Here is a 22,698-nt window from a genome sequence, read left to right as displayed (position 1 = left end):
GTGCAAATAAGATTATTAAATATTAAATAAGAAGGCACTTCTCAAGGGCCGACGTTAACGGTGTCTATGCTGAAAAGGACAATGTTCGTTCTCCATACATTGTTCGCCTAAGAACCAACAATTTTGACATATTACTACCCGAAAGCGAAATAATACGATTCTGTGTGTAAGAACAATGATTCCTGATGGACACTTGCCATAAAATTAATGATTAAGAATATTAAATCACAGCGATTTTATAATATGTCGTTTATGACAACATGGCGTCTAATGTATTGTGTGAATGTATGAACACCGATTCGCGAAAAATGTTTTGTATTGTCGTCACGCCGAGTCGCAGCCAAATAGTATAAAATAATAGAACAAGTTTTTGAAATACAACTCGGCATTCCACTTTTATAATATGCCCACATATTGCACGTAAATAAACAACATGAATCGTAGGTTGTTTCCACCCTTGTCATCTGACACATGAAATAAACTCCTATTGTATTATAGATATCGAAGCCGAATCGTATATAATAATAGAATGGGTTTTGGAGATTACTCGGGGTTCCACTTTTATAAAAAACCTACATATTGCATAAAAATAGCACGAATCATGAGTTTTCTTTTCACCATTTACATCTGACACGAGATAACAAACTCCTATCTCCATGACTACCGTCGTAGTCTATGCCAAAGACTACAATATTTTAAGCAAGAAGTTTCAAACCTTAGCGGCTACAGTAACCCCTGGGCCACATACATCATGATAACATTCGGTCGATACCGGAACGAAGTCTTGCTATTATGCAAAAAAGCATCGTATTCTAGTGCGGCTATATCACTTTCTACCGGGGTTTTAATTCGACTAAATTCCTGACTAAAGACTGGAAGAAAATACGCCGCATTGTATGAGCACTTCGTGTTCGTTAAAGCGGCTTCAGATCTAGAGCCCACATAGTTTTCTTTCCAATAATATCCGCAAGTAGCGCTGCATGATCTTTACAACAAAAACGGCAATAGTTATTAAGGTGCCAAAATTATATGATTACTTTGGCACGGTATTATACACGTTCGAAGATTTGTCATTTTCATTCATTTCATCATCATCATCATCATTTCAGCCACAGGACGTCCACTACTGAACATAGGCCTCCCCCAATGACTTCCACATCGCACGGTTGGTAGCGGCCTGCATCCAGCGCCTTCCCGCTACCTTTATCAGGTCGTCGGTCCACCTTGTGGTGGGTTGACATTGCAGAATATGACTTTTGATAGGTTCATCATAGAATTCGGCGGGGATATCCTCACGGAGGAAGTTCGAAAAAGGGCGGAACAAGATCTTATAATAATGCAGCTGTAACGCGCGTGCTCCTACGTGTAATCCGGCGAGTATGCAATAAATAGTAATGTCTGGTAAATAGTGGTAATACGTATCGTTCGTTCGTTCGTTTCAGCCGAAAAGACGTCCACTGCTGGACAAAGGCCTCCCCCAAGGATTTCCACGAAGACCGATCCTGCACCGCTCGCATACAGGCACCTCCCGCGACCTTCACCAGATCGTCGGTCCACCTAGTGGGAGGCCTGCCCACGCTACGTCTTTCGGCTCGTGGTCGCCACTCAAGAACTTTCCTGCCCCAGCGGCCATCAGCTCTACGAGCTATGTGCCCCGCCCCGTCTATGTCTATATGCGCTACGATTACAGGGTATCATTTTGCATAGTCGCAAGACTTCATTCCGCTGCTGTCAAATCAATGTCGCATAATGTTATCGCAATGTGTGTGGCCCTTGGCCAAATCACAGAAGCCTATGCGAAGAAAGAGCACTTGAATGACAATGAAAATCAGGGTTACCATTTTATAAGATCTCCTCACTATTGAGGGTAACAAAGTAACATTAATAATCTAGCCATTAATTACATTTATTACCTATACGAGAAAGTAAAGCAACATGCGGTTTTATTTTAATTTGTAAAATATTGGTAACAGTTTGTTCTAAGTTTAGTTTTACAACAGTATTGCTGTTTCAGCTGTCACTGTGAAGCTTTGGGAAAATAAATAAATAGAAAAAATATTAACATAAATATTTATTGAGGTTTTTATGTTCATTATCATAATATGCCAATTTAAGTTACACTGTGTGACAGTCTTTGACACTAAACAAACTCTTCAGCTTAATAATACCTACCTACAGGGCGTTTTTATAGTTACTCTTGCTGATGAAACAAGAAGGGTTGATTCTACTACTGAAATACAACTACTTTCTTACAGGACCAATATCAAATTCTCAAAAAATTCACATTCTCGTGATGGTGATAATTTCTATGGAGAGGTTTTTTTTTATATTCGGTCTCTTGGGATAAGTTATTCCATTTGAGCAGTAGAATTAATCCTTTTTATTTGATCACATATAAAAATAACACAAGTGTTTAGGAAAACTTCTTCTTTGGTTTGGTATCACTACGGAGTTATAATGGCGGCAACTCTGTATCACTGACTTGTAACTTTCAAACAGTATGAATAATAAGGGCACCACATTGGTTTTCTTTCTGAAAAAAGGCTTTCACTTTTAGTACTAACCCTTTAGCACTATTTCATTGAAATAAAAATACAATAAACGCACAAAAGACTGAAATTGAGTCAACTGACGTGACATTTATAATTTGTTGACATTATGACAGTTTGACAAGACTAGGGATTGAAAAAGTTTTAATTGAAAAAGTAAAATGACAATTTATTAAAACGATTCACAAGGATATAATTGATTAAAAATATTTATAAAATGTTCTGATACTTGCCTGTAGCGATTATCCAATCCTGGTTTCTACTGAAAAACTACCTCGTGGCAAGATTTTAATAAAATAATAAAATCTTTATCTTCTCCTTCACAATCTATAAAAGTTCATTTGGTCTATTATTATACATGTGCTATGAATGAGGGTTTTCGCGATTGAAAAATCCGCGAGATGGCAATACGTAGACGTGAGGTCCAAATGCTGCATGATTGGTTATTTTTGACATGACATTGACAGATATGTCAAAATCCACTAATCATGCAGCATTTGGACCTCGCGTATACGTATTGCCATCTCGCGGATTTTTCAATCGCGAAAACCCTCATTCATAGCACATGTATGTCACAGATATGTCAAAATCCACCAATCATGCAGCATTTGGACCTCGCGTCTACGTATTGCCATCTGGCGGATTTTTCAATCGCGAAAACCCTCATTGGCATAGATTATGAGAGACTGGCAACTATACTAGGTTGATATATGTTTCTCTCACTTCAACTGGCATTGGATTCAACATCGGATTCTGACACTTTTACAGTTATGATACCATGAATATCAGTTTATGGTCCTAATTATTTTCATTTTATTTACGACCTTCGACCAGTTGGACACTTTAGATAGCTTCTTGTAATAGTGTCAATATCTTTTTAGCATTTAACGCAAATCTAGTCTTCAAAGCAGTTTAATCGATTTATTTTATTTTCAAAATCGATATTTTATTGTCTATGATGGCCGCAGGAACATCACTATACATGGACTCCCAGCAATAAAGTACGGTAATGCCTCGTACAGATTTTATCGGCAAAAATTATGGAACTTGATAGGTTTTAGACCATGCCACGCACCAAAACGTCCGGAAGTTGTAATAGTATTATAGAATAAACGTTAAAAGACTTATTTATTTAATTTTTTAATGCTTAAGTGTCCATTAGAATGAAAGGGTGCTTAATGTATTAAAAAAATTAGAAAATAATTATGATGGGTTAATGTTTTTGGGCGGTTTTTTAGGCGGTTTCTGACAATGTCCTTTGTCTGTGCACTGAAATAAAACAATACACATTGCAAATTGCTTTTATACCAATTCAATGAAAGCTTTGAGTGTGTTGTTCTTTAATTAATTTATACTCATTGATTTTATTGCACTTTTATTAGATTGTGTATTTCGTCTGTGAGAGTCAATGTCAGTCTTCTTGTAGCACTACAGGGTGACATTGAAATCGTTGGCATCCTTTTAAACTAAGACTACTCATGATACATAGCACATTCCCTGAATTTGAGACAAATCCAATGAGTTTTTTTGTCCTAATTTACTATTTATTTGTATTAGTGTGCTATTAAAAAGAGTTTAAAACGATTGCACAGTTAACAGCACATCAGTATATTATTTTTGTTGCAGAATAACACCTTATACATCGAAATAAGATGCCAGTATTAAGTTTGATGTGCTGTAGTCTGTACAAGGTAAATTTAAAATTTTAACTCATTGGATTTGTCTCATATTCAGGGAATGTACTATTTACCATGAGTAGAGTCTTAGTTTAAAAGGATGCCAACGATTTAAATGTCACCCTGTATAACAATACAAGTACCTAAGCATTAAGGCTGAGTTGCACCACTTAACTTTGACCGTAACTATGACAATAACCGGTGTTTTTTTTTATATGGAGTTTGACAGATTTTTGACGTTTGTCAAAGTTATAATAAGATGGTGCAACCCAGCCTTAGTTGTCTGTTTCTATCAAAGTATGTATTAGTTCTAATTTTGAGCAGCACAGGACCGGTGGTTCTTAGAAATGTTGGGGTAGGCCTGTCTATCTATATTATCTATTAACACGATTTAAAGATAAGTATAGGTATTTGAAACTTTTAATTTGCTTGTACAGGATTGATGTCAGTATTGGAAACTACTGAATTGTACACTGAAAGCGTTCGGGAAGTCCCAATGAGTCGCGAAAATTCAGTTCAAAGATTCGCAACACATCAGTGTATCTTAGTACGGACAGTAGCTTCCCGGCGGTATGGGACAGCTGTTATTTTTCAAGCTTAAATCTTATGAAGTAGTAACAGAGATAACGGCCCTGTGATCCCAACCCTCAACGCACCGTGTGTTTTTTTCAGGTCTACTATCACCGTATTTCAAGCATATTGTATCTCACTTTATGAGAGGGAGAACAATTTGGAAACTACTGAAAACGTTCGGGAAGTCCCAATGAGTCGCGAAAATTTCACACAGTTCAATTCGCAACACATAGTGTATCTTAGTGACAGCGGACAGTAGCTTCCGAGTGTTCTGCGCGTACGCACGTCTGTCGACGTCACAAGCGCGCGAAATATTCCGACATGTTCCGCGAATTGCAGTGATTAGTGAAGTGATGAGTGGGATCTAGTTTGTTTTGAGTGATATTTCTGGTGCCTTTCTACCATCATGAAAGCGTTTTTGTAAGTTTCTTTTTTGTTTTTACAAACAGTTTTTATTTTCAGGATTTTCATATTTTAATCATCATGAAATCGTTTTTGTGAGTTGTTTCTTTGTATTTTATTTTTAAAATAACTACTTACTAAGTTTTTATTTTAATTATCTATAACAATTACGTCATTTTCAGAAAACTCGTTTTAAAGTGAAAAATTCTAAATTCACGTATGAATGAAATAATATTGTTAAAAACAATATTCATTAAATCAAAACTTTAATTATTAATTAAATAAATATTACAGCATAGATAAAATTAAGAATGTACATAAAGATAACAGTTTGTAAGTATTATTTATCTAATAAATAAACGGCAATTTTACTGACATACACACCTAACTGAAACCTTAAAATAAGTTCAATGAACCCTACACGTTTATTTAACTAAATCACAAAAACAAAAGAGCATCTGAGTCATCATACCATACAACATAAATTTGACAATCATTTATTCGATTGTACACAAATAAGAATAAAAGCCATATAAAAAAAACATCAAAGCATCTAAAGTTCCGAAATCTGAATACCATCCAATAACCGTCAGTGTCAATGTAGAGCTGAAGCTGTTTGCATTATACTAAAAATTTATAAGGTTACGTGACAACATGCAATACCGGGCTTAGGGCTTTGTTACATACGGGCCTAGAAAAAGGCGAGCATGTGCGCCAAAAATTTAAAATATCCTGTGTAACACAAAACTACGAATCCATTTCAACACAGCATAATAAAATATCTAATTACTCATATCTCACTGATATAATTAATGTGAAAGTTTGCGAGGATGTTTGTTACTCTTTAACGAATAAACTAGGTACTGAACAGATTTTGATGAAACGAAATTTCATCAAAATCTTTAGTGAGTACGAGTAGCTATTTACATATCGTAGCGCTTCATGTAAATATTGTGTTCGGATATTAATCACATATCCGAACAGACACAATAGATAAATCAATTGTTATGACATTAATTAATGCCGTCTGGGACTCAATCGGTTAATATACTTGTTTTAGTTTGAGAAAAACAATGACGAGTATGTACTATTACAATATATGTTATAATAATCTATCATGTAATGACCTATGACCTGTTATCACATATTAAAAAAGCATTGCTCGATCTTTGGCAGTGACACAAAAAACCAGTTAGTCACACTCTTCCTACAAGCTAATGATATTATGTAAATTGATTACATATTTACTTAATGCTATCTTGCGTTTAAAAACAATCACTCTTTTACATTCAGAAAATTAGTGAGGTTTGTTCATCGGTCTTTAACCCCGTGTGTAGTTCATGTGTTAAGAAAATTTTACCTATATTACTAAGAATTTTCAATATTGGACATGTATTGGCGGCGCCGATGAATATTATTGTCGTAATACGTGACTTTGCCTGGATTTTGGAGCCTAAGTACAAAATATGAGATCGATTTTCAGATCTTGATCTTTGTTTCTTGCGCTGCTTCTTCTCAGCCCATTTATTGTCCCGAAGCAGTGGTAGGGTTAATATTGGGACGTGTAAAAGCGCTTTTTTAAAGCCTATTTGCAAAAATAAATGAATTTTATGAATTTTAAGATGAGCAAAATTTTTGGAGTAGACTTTGGACGCACACCAAGAATAACAAAAATCTGAAACGATATAAAAATTTAATATAAACCAAAGATAGGAAATGATAACCTCCTTGTAGTAAATATGAAGCAAAATGTTAGTCGATATTTTTTTTATAAAATGGGACTTATTCGTAATAAAACGACTGAATAACAGCAGCTTATGTTTAGTCTGACTCTGATATAAAAATAACTATGATCTCTATACTATTTATTATACAATAGGCGATAGAATTAAACTGTGACTTATTTTATCGATGAATTTGCATTTGATTTGCATATTGAGAGAAATAATGTAATTTTACTACCGATTTATTCAAATCTCTTCCAATTTATAAAATGTGACCCGTATCTTTATTATCTATGCCATTATTTATCAACATGTCAATAACATATTAAAACAAATCGTTGACATAAAGAAGTGACCAAATAGGTACCTATTAAAAATTGAAGTAGTAAAGACACATTCTAATATTATAAAGAAGAAAGATTTGATTATTTGTATAGACTCCGAAACTACCTGACTGATTTGGAAAATTTCTTCACCATTATACTTCTAAAATTATCGCTAATGACTTTCTTATGCTATACAATGGATGAACAAAGACATTTGGTGACAGACCGAAATTAACGCAGGCGAAGCCGTGGGCAAAGCTAGTGCGATAACATAAATAATAAGCCCAATGGTTTAGGAATCAATCTACTAGCTGTGCTACTAGTTTGACTGCTCCTAACACAAGTATTGTTATCAGTAAAATTTTACACAAATTAGATAGGTACTACTTAAGTGGTTTTAGAAAAGTAAATATAATTTTCGATTATATGACCATCTATTAAAATAATACATCTTTTCAAGCGGCTACTATAAAGCTTCTGGTATGTGCCAAGAATGCAACACGACGAGAGCGTGGGTGACCTTTTCATACAAATTGACAGCTGTCAGCGAGTATGATTAACCGGTATGTCAACAATCAAAGTAAAGGAAATTATGAAGGCTTACATAAATAACACACATAGCATGAAAAGTTAATGTACATAGTTTGTTTAAATAATGGTAAATCAACATTGTTATAAACTGAAGCTTTATTTTGAAGTTTTATATCGAACAAATTTGTATTTTCATTTTATTTCAAGTATTTTGAGCGCCGGCAGTTTTATGACCCAGGACAAAAGAAGTGCCTACCTATATTTTTGTTAACTGCAATTCATTTACGAACAATTGTATGCAGATTTTGTAAATCTGGCATGTATGAAAAAATACAAAATTATTGCTTACAAAACAATGTAAATTGAAACATCTAAACATATTTTAATGACATTGAAATACCTACTCTAAGATTCGAACCATTAAAATTAGTAGTATAAGTATATCAAAACTCAAATTATAATAAAGAAATCTTGCGGCACAGCACAGGACTTTCTTAAAAAAACATTAAATATATTTTTGTGTAAATCATGTGTACTTACATGAAATTAAGTTAACCCTCCGTGTACTAGGTGACTAAAAGTTACGTCCCGTACCAGGTGGGGTATGACATACCCCAATATACAAAGTGATAAAATTTTCATTGAACATTTTTTTAGGTGGAATTTAATATTTAATATTGATTATTTACGTATGCTAATTAGGTTTAAGAAAAGCTCTGAGCTGAAAATATGTATTATTACATTTTTATCATAAAAAAACAAAAAAACACAATTTCCGTTGTTCATGAAATTTAGGAATTAGTTTCTTATGTATAATTTTTAATTAGTGCCTATAATTATGACAACCGTTTTTATTTAACAAAGTAAAAGATATTTACTTATAATTTAAAAGTAAATTAAAAAGTGGAAGGGTATAAATTTATTTTGATCATTGGTTTTCAATTTACCACAATTCTGAAGTAGAAAATGTATATGCTCAATGCATAAAATGGGGGCGTAACAATTTTATTTATTTATAAAATATGTTATTCCATTAATCAGTAGCCCATAAATTGTATCACCCAGTATAAATTTTAGCCCATAAGTGTATGTTCCTAAACATCTTCGGATCTCAGTACTAAACTTCCAGATTTGCACTAAAAGTCATCTCATTTGACTAAAAGTGCTTGAAAACTTCAGATACCGTGAAAATCACGAAAAATATTATTTGTATTGATTTTTTATTCAATTACCAAGCTAAAAATATACAAATTACACCAAAACTGTTAAATTATTTTTGAAACTTTTTAACAACGTCCCGTACCAGGTGGGGTGTGTGACACCCACACGCACTTTAAAGGCATGTAACTCAGTTGGTAGTCACCGTTGGACTGATTTTGCAACGCTGATCGAAGCAGCAGCGCCATAATTCCAGCTACTGAGAATTTCAACATCAGCACTTGCAAATTTTTAAAATTATGGCGATTTTTAAAGGACTGGGGTGTGTCACACCCCACCTCGTACAGCGAGGGTTAATAAGCACATGTTTCAATGTACTTACTTTATTATGTAAACCACTCCAGTCCGAAGCAATTTGAAAAGTTTATTTTATATTTTACCAACCTACCTATCTATAAAATATGTTGCCAATTAAGCCTTGCTATTCAGACACATGAGTCAGTTACATTTTATGTCACAGCACAAATCACATAGGTAGGACTTTAACGACATAGGTCGTTATCTACTGTGTCATCCATGCGCAAGAATTATTATATCTGATACACTGGCTTTTGTGAAAAATAAACAAATGTCTGTAATAACAATTTAAATAAAATACTCTCTATGTTACGCGCGCAATGTAAATTTTAATATTTTTAGGGACCCGCTGAAAACGCACACAAAAAACATTTTCATTGGGTGTGGTAATACTAGAATGTTGCACACCAAAAATCCTCATTTTATTCTAGCTAGACCATAGACAAAATACAAAATCTTTAAAATTAGTTGGATCAAGTTTTGGATAACCTGTTCACCACACCGTACATTGTTTTCCATAGTTGAGCTGTAGGATCTTACCAAATGTACCATATTCGGTCAATCAAAAGTAGGTACTATTGGTTTTGATGTACCTACCTACTCATAGATGCTTGATAGACGACCAACACGGAACGATCTTATTATAAGTAGAAACAGGTTTATTTTTATTAGAGGTGCGAAACCCTAAAAACAAATGCAAAACGTTTTATCCACTACCTAAAAATAAAACTTATTTATTTTGGGTATTCCAAGCAAATGAAGCAGGAAACTGTTATAATTATCGCTGATTAAAATTTAACCATTTGCCATTTATTATAACCATTAATTGATAGATAACGTCAATCAATGAATGACCCGAATCACCCATCGATCTAGGAATTCTCTATTGCTTACTTTGTCTTATCTAAATTGTCGGCAATTCTAAACAAACATTAAATACGCTAATTTGATAAAATAATCTGTATCTAGGTATTATTATTACCGAATCTTATTTACACTTTAATTTATTTAAATGGTTTCGTATCCGTAAGTTAAAAAAATGATCCCATAAGATCGCGGTCGGTCACTTGTTTCCATTTTTGTCGTCCATCATAGTAAGATTATTTTTATGTAAATGTTTTTTTTAGAAGTTATTTTAATATGAACTCACATAAAGATGAAAATAGCCTGTGAAAGTTATCTTGTATGTAACTTTAGTTAGTCATGTAGAATAAAAATGTTAACAAACATGTGCATCGAAATAATGTTCTGCTTGAACCAAATAAAATCTAAAAATAATAATGACTCATATCAATCACCAGTTACTTAGTGCTAAGTTTGTTTACATACGTCAAATGCTTTATCACTTATCAGTTACGTATGTATTTCCGTTGCTAAGTTACAGTTTAATTTCTTCATAGATATAGGTAACTTCATACTTGACCATCATTGATCTAAGTATTTATTTCAATATCCTGTTCATTCCACCAATATCTGCGGACGTGTCCATTCATAACTCTTACAAGTGGGGTCACGATCAACTTGACCGATAATAAATAAGTAGATAAACGTGCTGCCATCCATCTTCAGTAGTATTTGCAATGGCTAATCTATTTGGCTCGCCGAATGTTTGCACGAAAAAACCAATTTGGGTTATATATACAATGTTCACCTGAAACACGTCACGTATAGTGTTGAAAATGACTAAAGCTGAATTTGACTGACCGTCATTAACGGTCAAATTGGTCAAAACTAGTCATTACACTGTCAAAAACGGTCAATTTGATTTCAGTAATAATATAGTTTAGTACTTTTTTTAAGTATTTCTTAGATTTTGTGATGGATAAAAGTCTACAAATTGAAATAAAAAGTGGTTTGTAATTATTTATTATAGTTAAACATTTTAAAGTGAGTCTAAAACTTCTAAATTGAAACAGAAAGTGTTTTGTAATGATTTCTTTCCCTACGTAATTGCCCCGCACCCCGTTCACGTGCATTATAGGTGAAAAATGACAACGTCGCATCGCCGTGCACACATATTTAAAATTGCATATAAATTGAGTACCTAAATAAAAAAATATTCGGTGGTAGTACAGTAACATATGATTAAAATTGACTGAATTTGACAGTAAATGACCATCGTGACCGGTCAGATTTAGTCAATTTACATCTCTAGTCACGCACATCGTAACTGTTAATTTATCACTCATGATGGTGGGTTTGCCAAATGCTTACCAATATTGGAATTAGGTTGTCCAAATACCTAGACTTTTCTGAACCTAATGTATAAACATTACCTACCTCTATAAAGAGGTTTCAATAATTAGCTCTCAAAACTATGTCAATATTAATTTATCCCAATTGATTTTGAATTAGAAAGAAAATAAAAACATAGATGTAACTTTCAAGAAGCGAAATAATATTTTATTTAAGTTATTTATTTGGCTTTGGATGAACAGCAACAAAAAATTAGCTTCTTAACATCATAACATTAAAAAAAAGAAAAATCATATTAAGTAGGTAAAGAAATTGTTAAAAAACATAAGTAGATAGAAAAAAATAAACTACTGAAATGAAATAAAACTGCTGGATCAAAGAGAAATACAACGTTCTTATTAAGAATTAGAGCTATTATAAAGATATTCGTGAATCATGGGAATTTAAAAATAATTTATGGAGATTGAAGATCTGTCGAAGAAAGTTCTCATACACAAAATTACACCCATTACCCAGTACACAGTTACAACCTGTACCATATAAGGGACGCAGAACCTGTCTCGGAACACGACAAAATGTATGGGATACAAGAGCAAAATTTATTTTGAGATCCTTGGAAATAGTATGAACGTGTTCCCGACTTGTTACTTGTTTTACTTTATGATCGAGGAAACGTTTACTTCTTAACTAATGTCCTCCTTGTATGTTTAGACTGTTCTAAGACGAGCTCTAAATCTATACTCAACGCAAAGGCGGGGCCATAAGTAATTTTTGAAACAGAAATGCACACTCGCCTAATTGTGTTATTAAAAACGAATGAGTGAGAAAGAAAATTACACCACCTGCCACGAGTGAAATGTCAATAAGTTCCATACACTACAAGTTACCATTAATATCTGAACATTCATTACTTCATTAATATGATGCCTTGACAAATAAATTCATACATATTGATTTCTGATATTTAATATCATTCAAGGAGCAACTGATTCACTCTATATGGTTCAGTTATGACGTGATTATTATGAAGTAGTGCGATAAATATAACTTATGCCTTTCATTTGTTCTAATTTATTGGTAATGATGTAACATAATATCACAGACTAGGAGCAGTAATTCCCACTGATAATAATGAAAAGTGGTTGATGATTGAAATAACAAGAATATCAAGAAAGACTTGAAAATTATTATGATATAAATAATTAATATACTTATTATTATAATGTTATAGGTCAAGCTGATACAGTATCAAGTTCGTGCATCAAAATTACTTTTACCTTATTAGTAGAAAAAATATTGGGCACAAGGAAAAACCCCTTTATCTTTAATGACCTGTAATGATTTTCGACCATTAAAAAAAGTAAAACCAAATCTTTGAACCAGTACTTTGATTCATCATCATCTCAGCCATAAGACGTCCACTGCTGAACATAGGCCTCCCCCAATGCTTTCCATGTTACCCGGTTGGTAGCGGCGTGCGTCCAGCAGCGCCTTCCTGCTACCTTTATGATGTCGTCGGTCCACCTTGTGGGTGGACGTCTCTCGCACTTTGATTGGCACATTAAAATAAACACTAAAAGCTATCTTTATCGTAGTTGTAATAGAAGTGATTTTGCAACAAAAAAGATACATTTTGAGCTTGCACAAAATTGGCACTATATTTGCGGAGTTTATTCACTGCCAGTCTATCAATCTTGCACTCGGTGTCGTGTTGTCACCAAACAAAATTTCTGGCACTTTCAAAAGAACTTCACCCTTGGATGTATGTGAGAAGAATTATTTTGGCTTGAACTTTTTCACTAATGTTGACACCTTCGGAGATTTCCTCAGATACTTGCTAACCGCTTGACCCAGTTGTAGGTAGCTGAAAAATTTATAAGAAAGTCGAAATACCTTTGTTCAATATTGTTGTAGTGAATTGTTGGTCCTTGATCTGTATCTATCAAACTAGCTAGTTTAATAACGATGACGTAATAATGGAAAAGGAATATGTTTGGGATACAAAAATTAAAAGGCACACGATATACTTAAGGTTTTGTGCCATAAAGGTTCCTGTTCAGTATAAGGGATAAGTGATAAAATCATCCCTGATAGACGTAAAATCCTTATTTGAGTGTCATTTATGTAAATAAAAGAGGTCATGGAAATTCTTACACCAATAAAAATAGACTTACAAGTGAATGAAATTTTGACCTAATACATTTGTTACGAATAGCGAACGAACGAAAAAATAAATAAAAAGATGTCTAAAAAATCACACTAAATACGACGCGAGCTTTTACAAAATTGAAAAAAGAATAAAAGAAAGCACCACGCGTGACCGCACTGTCGCTTGTCTATCACTCCGTTCATTGACAAAGTGACAAAGAAACACTAACCTACCTGGGCACAAGCCAATTTTCTCGACTGGCATAAAATGAGCAGATTATTTAACAAGGACTTTGACTATTATTTGTCAAAGTCTGCTTGTATTTAAAGCTTTAGGAGCATTATTAGTCATTGACTGAGGTAAAAATTAATAATTTTAATGCACTACACATTTACAGCAGTTTTCCATTTATACTGGACAATCGTTGTTTAAGATTTGGCAATGCACTATTCACATTGAAAGTTCTTATTTTAGTTAACTATGAAAGTAGTTTATATTATGTCATTCGTCACATTACGTTATCAATTGTTATTCTCGTAGTCCAGTAATTTTATTTCAGTACTCATTAATCAGGTTTTTTTTATTTATTTATTCATTTGCATTAACACGTTCAGCACATACAGACATATTATATGCATTCATACATTGAGCCTGTAAGGGTGTAGCAAAGTCACAATCATTTAATACTTAGTTAACATCTAACATTAACATTTACAATTACAATTATTTCAATTCTTTTTTTTATTTCTTTAGAAATTTGGACACAAATAATTCCCATCGCTGATTAAACCCAACATTTACATGCTTTTTATAGCATCAGCCAGCTCCCTTCCCCATTGTGGGTTTGATAAAATATTATATCAGCAGCAAGTACAACATACTTTAAATGCCGTCAATTCCCAAAGCCAACCAATACGACACCGAACCATACATTACATACAATTTGTATGTACACAGCAACCGCATCCTGGCATAAATATTACCCATTCAATAATCTGGAAAGACCCTTGCTCATTTGGAGGGTTGCCAATATCTTTTAAAACAAAATTGCCAGTGTGTTGTGACGAACCGTTATTGCTGTTTTTTTTTTATATTTTCTTTTTTTTTTGGCTTAGAAAAAGGAATTTCATGTCACCAACTTGTCATCAAGGTATATTTAGTCAGTTCTAAATAACTTTAATTATGTTTATTATTATTTTCCTTAACTGAAGTGACGCAACATATTATTGATTTTTACGGTGTCTGTAGACTGTTCATCAGACGAGAATAACATGAATCATCAAAATAATAAATAAAATGAAAATTCAGTAAATTATTGCATGGGTCTACCTTATCGATAAGGAAAAAAATTTTACTAGATATACTACATGTGCCTAATTCAATAGATTTCATTAATATATTACTTACTCATATCTCTTAAAATTGGCGAACAAAAACTGGCTATATTAAATTTTAATAAAACTGCACTGGCCCTGAACTTGATAATATCAAAACCAGTCCAGTAAAAACCAGCTTTATTCATATTGGTTATTTATAAAATACTAATAATTTCTGGTATAACTTGACCTTTGACCCCATTTAAAGACATTTTGAAAATTTAAAACAGAAGCTTCTTAGAAAATTTCGTGTTTGGTAGCAAATTGTGTTCTGCATTATCAAAATAGAGTTGTCATCTCGCGTTTCAAATATCTGATATTGTAAACTTGGTTTCAGTTTTGGCAATAAATGATTAACTTTTGGCCGCGGCTTCGCTTCGAAAAATGGCAAACATAAAGATAAATAGACAGAGTTCCTTTCGCATTCAAAGTATTAATTAGGATTGGATCAGAAACTGTCCAGCTTACACCAATACATTGTATTACATAATAATATGCTATTAAATTATCTTTTCTAATCAAATGTATTTGAAAAGTGAAATTTTAGTCACGATTGTCGCCTGACAACCAAATTTAAATAATAGTCACGTACGGACGCGGAAATTCGGCCAATAAGCATAAATTTTGAGTGCAAGGCCCTTTATAGCGAAACGGGTTTACTTCGAAATTGGATTCTTAAGATTCCCTGAGATATTGTTAGTACCACTAAATTGCATTTTCACTTAGAATATTGCTAATGTTTAACAGACAATTCTCGGTATAAAATTTTGGAAACTGGACTTTTTATATCTAGCACTTTTCTAGCATTTTTTGAAGAAATCATATTGTTTTAGACTACTGTTTTTAGCTTTCCCTATTATAAAACCTTATTCAATTGTGATCAAGATTATTTCATAATGGTCAAGGGTCAGGTTAAATTTGACAGTGTCCGTAATGAAGTCACGAGTGTAAGACATGACTCAAGATATATTATTATACAATGTTAACATACCTAAGCCTAGTTTATCATTATCGAAGCCATCAGTCATAGATAGCTTAACAATGGTGAAAGTTGAAAGGATTTGCCATTTAGATCTATTAGATGAAGGTCAAAGCAAATATCAATCTCAAAATTAGCACATCAAAACACCGGAGGTAGATGGGTTCAAAATGCATCTCAAACAAGTTTTTATCAAAATTTGGTCATATCTCTAAAATCATGTAGGTAATCATGAAACATCATAGCTATAGGCTTCTTCGACGCGTCTCAGGCCCCATCTTCCTTCGATGTCAGTGTGACGTGCTAATTTTTGGACAGCCTGTAGGTATACTTGAATATTTTTGCTTTCATATCAATGAAATGAAATATTACTCTACAGGACATAAAACTGATCAATTTCAATAGTAATTTTAAAATTATAAACCCGCTAGAAGCTTATTCGACCACTTATTCAAATTAGGTACCGTAAGATTCAAAATCTTCACCCAAAACCGGTAGCAAAAACAAAAAAACTACCATTATAATAATATTTATTTCTGGTTCGCTTTGCTAAAGCCCGTGGCAACTCAAAACCTGTATCAGATGGGTCACCAGGTCTCTACCTACTGGGAACAACCTTACGTACATATAAATACCCCGCTGTGTTTGTCTGTCGTGGTTCGTGTCTTATTAGAATGACAGGTCTATTAATAATTTTACTGTCAATATGGTGTATGTAGACAATCACAGAAATAAAGACTATACAAATAATTTGGTAGAGCAAAAAGCAATGAGACATGTAAAGTCTCCATGAGCAAAATAATTTGTTTTGCAAGTACAGTCAGAGTCAAATAATTTGTGCCTTATTTCAATTGTAACACAAACGTGTTTATTTATTTATTTTATAGAATTATTGCCTACTTTGGCTGTAGGTACAAATTTCATTATGTACAATCAAAACAAGTAAAAATATTAAACACCAGGAAGTTTTGGATTCTAATCCTAGCAGGAGTTAATTTTAAAGCCGATATCAATGCCAAAGACAAAAATAGTAAATACATTTAATTAACCGATCAGCAGAACAAACAAATTACTCCTCAATGGTTCCCATAGTATCAATGGAAAAGCAGTGTTAAAAGCGTGTATTAAATTAAATATTGGCTTAATCCCAAAGCTATTTTCTTAGATTTGTCACCGATCTCTTAGTAGATAGTATTTTTATCATCTGCCTACGTTTGCTGGCTAGAACTCTCTACAGTTATTTATTATCAGCCTAAATCGATTTGTTCTTGTAAAAATAAAAGATATAAAATCTTGCGATATATCAATGTTACACAATAAAGGACAATGTTCGTTCTCCATACATTGTTCGCCTAAGAACCAACAATTTTGACATATTACTACCCGAAAGCGAAATAATACGATTCTGTGTGTAAGAACAATGATTCCTGATGGACACTTGCCATAAAATTAATGATTAAGAATATTAAATCACAGCTATTTTATAATATGTCGTTTATGACAACATGGCGTCTAATGTATTGTGTGAATGTATGAACACCGATTCGCGAAAAATGTTTTGTATTGTCGTCACGCCGAGTCGCAGCCAAATAGTATAAAATAATAGAACAAGTTTTAGAAATACAACTCGGCATTCCACTTTTATAATATGCCCACATATTGCACGTAAATAAACAACATGAATCGTAGGTTGTTTCCACCCTTGTCATCTGACACATAAAATAAACTCCTATTGTATTATAGATATCGAAGCCGAATCGTATATAATAATAGAATGGGTTTTGGAGATCACTCGGGGTTCCACTTTTATAAAATACCTACATATTACATAAAAATATCACGAATCATGAGTTTTCTTTTCACCATTTACATCTGACACGAGATAACAAACTCCTATCTCCATGACTACCATCGTAGTCTATGCCAAAGACTACAATATTTTAAGCAAGAAGTTTCAAACCTTAGCGGCTACGGTAACCCCTGGGCCACATACATCATGATAACATTCGGTCGACACCGGAACGAAGTCTTGCGATTATGCAAAAAAGCATCGTATTCTAGTGCGGCTATATCACGTTCAACCGGGGTTTTAATTCGGTGCAGTCCTGTTGTCCCCCCTGCTTGGCCCCCCTAGGGGAGCCAACAGGATTTCGAAATCCTGTTGTCCCCCCTGGCTAGGGGAGACAACAGGACTAGATTTTTAATCAATGATTTGAGGACTGTTGTCCCCCCTGGCAAAAATTATTTAAAAGCCATAAAATTTTATAACATTTAAGAAGGACTGGAGTACCTGAATGAATGGCAAATTGCCAAACTGAATACCTAAACGTATGTCAAATAATATTAACATTTGGATAACGAAAAAAATATAAGTTCTTGGTACCGGTACTATTTCAGACTATTTCAAAATCTGCTTTACTTGCTTTTGACAAAATCGTTATGAATTATCCCTACTAAATAATATTATAAATGCGAAAGTAACTTTATCTTTTTTTATAAATAAATATAAACATATAGCGGACAAAGCCGTAGGCAAAAGCTGAGTACCTCTATTATGCTATTCTCATGTATAAAAAATATTATCTAGGTACTGTAAAGTTTATCAAGTGTAAGTAAAAATCCGTTTAGTAGTTTTTACGTGAAAGAGTATCAAACATCCATACTCACAAAGTTCCGCATTTACTTACAACATTAGTAGGTAGGATGCTAAAACTGAATAATTTTAAATCTATACTTAATATTATAAAGCTGAAGAGTTTGTTTACTTGAACGCGCTAATCTCAGGAACTATCGGTACGATTTGAAAAATTCTTTCAGTGTTAGATAGCCCATTTATTGAGGAAGGCTATAGGCTATATACTATCACGCTACGAGTAAGTAATAGGTGCAGAGCAAAAATGAAAAATGTTGCGAAAACGGGTTTTCATGCATACGAAGTCGCGGACACAGCTAGTTAATCAAATATTCAACAAATTACTTGCTCAGTGACAGTGATTCAACTAGCAGCCGCCCGCGATTTCGACATATTATTTTCAATCCTTTAATAAATAAATTCCGTTCTTAGTGGATGTCTACACCCTATAAGGAAACCTACCTGCCAAATTTCAAGTTTGTAAGTGTTAGTTAATACCGGCCGGCACCAATACCTATCAAAATTGTAATTATTACCTTGACAAACGTTTAGGTATTCAGTTTGGCAATTTGGCATTCAGTCAAATACTTCAGTTTTTCATAAATTATGCTATAAAAATTTATGGCTTTTAAATAATTTTTGCCAGGGGGGACAACAGTCCTCAAATCATTGATTAAAATCTAGTCCTGTTGTCTCCCCTAGCCAGGGGGGACAACAGGATTTCGAAATCCTGTTGGCTCCCCTAGGGGGGCCAAGCAGGGGGGACAACAGGACTGCACCTTTAATTCGTCTAAAGTCCTGACTAAAGACTGGAAGAAAATACGCCGCATTGTATGAGCACTTCGTGTTCGTTAAAGCGGCTTCAGATCTAGAGCCCACATAGTTTTCTTTCCAATAATATCCGCAAGTAGCGCTACATGATCTTTACAACAAAAACGGCAATAGTTATTAAGGTGCCAAAATTATATGATTACTTTGGCACGGTATTATACACGTTCGAAGATTTGTCATTTTCATTCATTTCTTCATCATCATCATCATTTCAGCCACAGGACGTCCACTACTGAACATAGGCCTCCCCCAATGACTTCCACATCGCACGGTTGGTAGCGGCCTGCATCCAGCGCCTTCCCGCTACCTTTATCAGGTCGTCGGTCCACCTTGTGGTGGGTTGACATTGCAGAATATGACTTTTGATAGGTTCATCATAGAATTCGGCGGGGATATCCTCACGGAGGAAGTTCGTAACAGGGCGGAACAAGATCTTATAATAATGCAAGGCCGAAGCTGTTACGCGCGTGCTCCTACGTGTAATCCGGCGAGTATGCAATAAATAGTAATGTCTGGTAAATAGTGGTAATACGTATCGTTCGTTCGTTCGTTTCAGCCGAAAAGACGTCCACTGCTGGACAAAGGCCTCCCCCAAGGATTTCCACGAAGACCGATCCTGCACCGCTCGCATACAGGCACCTCCCGCGACCTTCACCAGATCGTCGGTCCACCTAGTGGGAGGCCTGCCCACGCTACGTCTTTCGGCTCGTGGTCGCCACTCAAGAACTTTCCTGCCCCAGCGGCCATCAGCTCTACGAGCTATGTGCCCCGCCCCGTCTATGTCTGTATGCGCTACGATTACAGGGTATCATTTTGCATAGTCGCAAGACTTCACTCCGCTGCTGTCAAATCAATGTCGCATAATGTTATCGCAATGTGTGTGGCCCTTGGCCAAATCACAGAAGCCTATGCGAAGAAAGAGCACTTGAATGACAATAAAAATCAGGGTTACCATTTTATAAGATCTCCTCACTATTGAGGGTAACAAAGTAACATTAATAATCTAGCCATTAATTACATTTATTACCTATACGAGAAAGTAAAGCAACATGCGGTTTTATTTTAATTTGTATAATATTTGTAACAGTTTGTTCCAAGTTTAGTTTTACAACAGTATTGCTGTTTCAGCTGTCACTGTGAAGCTTTGGGAAAATAAATAAATAGAAAAAATATTAACATACATATTTATTTAAGTTTTTATGTTCATTATCATAATATGCCAATTTAAGTTACACTGTGTGACAGTCTTTGACACTAAACAAACTCTTCAGCTTAATAATACCTACCTACAGGGCGTTTTTATAGTTACTCTTGCTGATGAAATAAGAAGGGTTGATTCTACTACTGAAATACAACTACTTTTCTTACAGGACCAATATCAAATTCTCAAAAAAATTCGCATCCTCGTGATGGTGATAATTTCTATGGAGAGGTTTTTTTTATATTCGGTCTCTTGGGATAAGTTATTCCATTTGAGCAGTAGAATTAATCCTTTTTATTCGATCACATATAAAAACAACACAAGTGTTTAGGAAAACTTCTTCTTTGGTACGGTATCACTACGGAGTTATAATGTCGGCAACTCTGTATCACTGACTTGTAACTTTCAAACAGCATGAATAATAAGGGCACCACATTGGTTTTCTTTCTGAAAAAAGGCTTTCAGTTTTAGTACTAACCCTTTAGCACTATTTCATTGAAATAAAAATACAATAAACGCACAGAAGACTGAAATTGAGTCAACTGACGTGACATTTATAATTTGTTGACATTATGACAGTTTGACAAGACTAGGGATTGAAAAAGTTTTAATTGAAAAAGTAAAATGACAATTTATTAAAACGATTCACAAGGATATAATCGATTAAAAATATTTATAAAATGTTCTGATACTTGCCTGTAGCGATTATCCAATCCTGGTTTCTACTGAAAAACTACCTCGTGGCAAGATTTTAATAAAATAATAAAATCTTTATCTTCTCTTTCACAATCTATAAAAGTTCATTTGGTCTATTATTATACATGTGCTATGAATGAGGGTTTTCGCGATTGAAAAATCCGCGAGATGGCAATACGTAGACGCGAGGTCCAAATGCTGCATGATTGGTGGATATCTGTCAATGTCATGTCAAAAATAACCAATCATGCAGCATTTGGACCTCACGTCTACGTATTGCCATCTGGCGGATTTTTCAATCGCGAAAACCCTCATTGGCATAGATTATGAGAGACTGGCAACTATACTAGGTTGATATCAGGTGATCCGTCTGCTCGTTTGCCTCCTGTCACATAAAAAAAAAATATATATGTTTCTCACACCTCAACTGGCATTGGATTCAACATCGGATTCTGACACTTTTACAGTTATGATACCATGAATATCAGTTTATGGTCCTAATTATTTTTATTTTATTTACGACCTTCGACCAGTTGGACACTTTAGATAGCTTCTTGTAATAGCGTCAATATCTTTTTAGCTTTTAACGCAAATCTAGTCTTCAAAGCAGTTAATCGATTTATTTTATTTTCAAAATCGATATTTTATTGTCTATGATGGCCGCAGGAACATCACTATACATGGACTCCCAGCAATAAAGTACGGTAATGCCTCGTACAGATTTTATCGGCAAAAATTATGGAACTTGATAGGTTTTAGACCATGCCACGCACCAAAACGTCCGGAAGTTGTAATAGTATTATAGAATAAACGTTAAAAGACTTATTAATTTAATTTTTCAATGCTTAAGTGTCCATTAGAATGAAAGGGTGCTTAATGTATTAAAAAAAATAGAAAATAATTATGATGGGTTAATGTTTTTGGGCGGTTTTTTAGGCGGTTTCTGACAATGTCCTTTTAACAACACAATACTACATTATAGTTTTTTTTTCTCATTTTCCTACTAATATGTTGCTTTGGTACCCGAGCAAAATATTAAGTTTATGTATGCTTACTACTTTTAGAGCCATATTTTTGTTTTCATCTCACGACAAAATCTGTCCCAGCAACACAAAATTGTTGTTTTCTTATAATATATCTTTCCTTGGGATTTCCTCGAGAGTTTCTTACGAAAGCCATTCTTGAAACGTTCAAAAATTATCATTTTTGTACTTACAATTTTTTTTATGTGACTTACAAATTACGTAGGTATATCAATGTAATAAGTATTATTTTTCAAACAAACTTGTGGTTTGGTGTGTTATCAACTACCTATGCCTTTTAATGAGCTGATTTCATTTGT

General features: G+C 34.0%; 1 protein-coding gene across 6 annotated transcripts in view; it reads left to right on the top strand.

Moving 5' to 3' along the window:
- Positions 1–5,053: 5,053 nt before the first annotated feature.
- Positions 5,054–22,698, top strand: part of LOC135077432 (collagen alpha-1(XV) chain-like) — a 110,711-nt gene continuing 93,066 nt past the window's right edge. For all 6 annotated transcript variants that reach the window (XM_063971970.1, XM_063971968.1, XM_063971969.1 and 3 more), the window contains exon 1: positions 5,054–5,218. In XM_063971970.1, coding sequence (XP_063828040.1) covers positions 5,205–5,218 — 14 coding nt within the window. In that variant the 5' untranslated portion in view covers positions 5,054–5,204. The remainder of the gene's footprint in view (positions 5,219–22,698) is intronic.

This window comes from Ostrinia nubilalis, chromosome 13 (genome assembly GCF_963855985.1).
Source record: "Ostrinia nubilalis chromosome 13, ilOstNubi1.1, whole genome shotgun sequence".
Classification (NCBI taxonomy): Eukaryota; Metazoa; Arthropoda; class Insecta; order Lepidoptera; family Crambidae; genus Ostrinia; species Ostrinia nubilalis.
This window is presented reverse-complemented; position numbering and strand designations above follow the sequence as displayed.